The following is a 2334-nucleotide window of genomic DNA, read 5'->3' as shown; positions in this document are numbered from 1 at the left end:
AGCTCATCGTTCTGAAAAGCGAGGTGTGCTGTGATTGGCCAGCTATCCAGTGCGTTGTGATTGGCCGAATACCTCAAGCGTGTGACGGAAATGTTACGCCCCTTACCATATTGTGATGCCATGTCCCGGCGCGATGAGACAAAAACAATAAAACCGATTATAAACTAGGCATTTGTTGCATCCAGTGGGGACATAATTACTGATTATAATTACTTGTACTGTCTTTTTACGCGTTGCGTTGAGTATCACGCCGCGTAAACATAAAACCATGTCTGCATTTGTGATCGGCGAAACGACGAACAACACGTGCTACTCTACACTGCTCAAAACTCACGTTTGAATCATCAGTGGCAAATCCTTTAAATATGAAAACATACTTACAGGCTGTGAGTCAGAACAGCCGGCATTGTAGTCTACTCTCCCAGGATCAGGAAACAGTCCTCGTCCTCCATAAAATGCACTGCACACATCTGAATATTTGGGTTGAACTGTTCTGGAACAGTGTTGTAAATACAACTTAACCACTGATTTCTAGTCGTGTCCTCTTTTGGAAGACCAAACAAAGTATTTTCGCTTTCACAACGAAACACACAGCGTCTTCACGACATGGCGGCGGCGGCAACAATACTACAGCGAGAATAAAAGTTACACCTTCTTTCTTTGTGTGAACATTTGGGCGGCGTTATGCAAATCTTCCCACACAGTGACGTAGACATGTGGGGGCGTGTTTAAACGAAGCGTTTTAGGAGGGCGTGGACGAGTCTTAACTTTTATAAAGAATATCTCTTTGGGTTTGAGACTTTAGTCTTTGCAATTTTAGGGATCTTATCTATTCACAAACAGCTTGTAACACTCCAAAGAGAAAGGAAAACTTGAAATCGCATCATATGACCCCTTTAAGATCAGACCGAAACAATCATGGACGTTGTTAAAAATGGTCTCTTAACATCAAGGAAAGCACACTTCTATTGTTAGCTAAATAGAAACCAAGGTAAAGGCCTATTTACACCAAGAACAACCACTGTATAAAGCTGTATAATCATTCTAATTCTATGAGAAGCCAGCTAACGGATGTTCTGAGAACATTGGCTAACATGTTAGAATGTTCAACTGAATGTTGTTCGAAGTTCTCGAAAAGAAAAAAAAAAAACTGTCTTTTTTAGACATTACTACTTATTTCAGAACATTTAACGAACATTCAAAAGTAACGTTCCAATAATGTTTGCAAAATCATCAAATTGAACTGATAAAATCATTGAGAGCCACCTGACATAAAAGAGCTTGAGCATTTAAAGCGGCCAGCAGGCGACAAAACGTCTAGTTCTGAAGCTTACAATACATGAAACGCTTATTTCAGTTCCGCAAGATTTATCATGGTATGACCTCCATCAGTAGATATAAACATGTTGCAAAAAGAGAAGCAAACCAGTTTTGTCCACTGCTGGCTCACCCTAAAGTCTATCCCCACTGTGGCAATGAAGTTGCCTCCCAGAAAGGCACCATCTTTAAAGCGCACCAGGATGCAGGTCTTCCCCACTGCCGAGTCTCCCAGCAGCATCACCTAAAGGCATCAGGGTCAGAGACAGCTGTTAGGCCTACAACCACTTTATTATACACATCCTGGTTTCCTTTAATGAGCTCGAACTGTTCACCAACTCTGTGTGAAAGTCAACATGGAAAGACATTCCCAACCCACCTTACTTCATTAATTTGACATTTCCGAGTGGAACAAGACAAGACTGTCAGGTAAGAATCAGTTTTATCCGTCGAAAATGACTGGAGTGTGAAAAGTGTGACAGGTGGGGAAAATAAGAAGGTGTCGGAAAATAAGAGCGAATCAAATGATTGAGAATAACATACAGCAGCAAATCATGCACAATAAACCAGGAACATATATTAAAACGTAATTAGGGTCATTTTTGCTTCCATGTTAACTTTAACACCAAGTTGTTTTTAACAGAAGAAAATGCATTGTAATGGACAGGAAAGTCAAATTGTGAAATGCGTGTTTACCCAATTGCGTTTTACTGGTATTGCATAATATCATTTGCAGAAACAAATGTTTCTCAATTACAGCATTGCACATCGTTTATCATTTTAAATCTACGTATTTTCCACACTACAAATAAGACGGAGGCAAAAACAGCTGCTCTTAGTGGACCCCAAAAAAAATAATTCTCAAGGGATCTTTCTGGAATCCCAGAGACTTGATTTATATCAATGGTGTTTCTTCAGAATACATCGATATGTCTTCAGATGCATAGAATCAATATTTATCCACCAGTGAGGAAAAGTAAAACTACTATCACTATTACTTAAATATTAGAAGACATG

At 39.5% G+C, this 2334-nt stretch overlaps 1 protein-coding gene across 2 annotated transcripts in view; it reads right to left on the bottom strand.

The window, feature by feature from the left end:
- LOC107654586 (ras-related protein Rab-37-like) overlaps positions 1-2334 on the bottom strand; it is a 16813-nt gene that overhangs the window by 13448 nt on the left and 1031 nt on the right. For both annotated transcript variants that reach the window (XR_001630351.1, XM_016441731.1), the window contains exon 2: positions 1451-1561. Coding sequence is in view for 1 of the 2 variants with exons in the window: in XM_016441731.1 (XP_016297217.1) it covers positions 1451-1561 (111 nt within the window). In the remaining variant the exon portion in view is untranslated. The remainder of the gene's footprint in view (positions 1-1450; positions 1562-2334) is intronic.

Source organism: Sinocyclocheilus anshuiensis, unplaced genomic scaffold (genome assembly GCF_001515605.1).
Source record: "Sinocyclocheilus anshuiensis isolate Anshui unplaced genomic scaffold, SAMN03320099.WGS_v1.1 scaffold787, whole genome shotgun sequence".
Taxonomy (NCBI): domain Eukaryota; kingdom Metazoa; phylum Chordata; class Actinopteri; order Cypriniformes; family Cyprinidae; genus Sinocyclocheilus; species Sinocyclocheilus anshuiensis.
The sequence above is the reverse complement of the archived record's forward strand: the minus strand, read 5'-3'. Positions and strand labels throughout refer to the sequence as shown.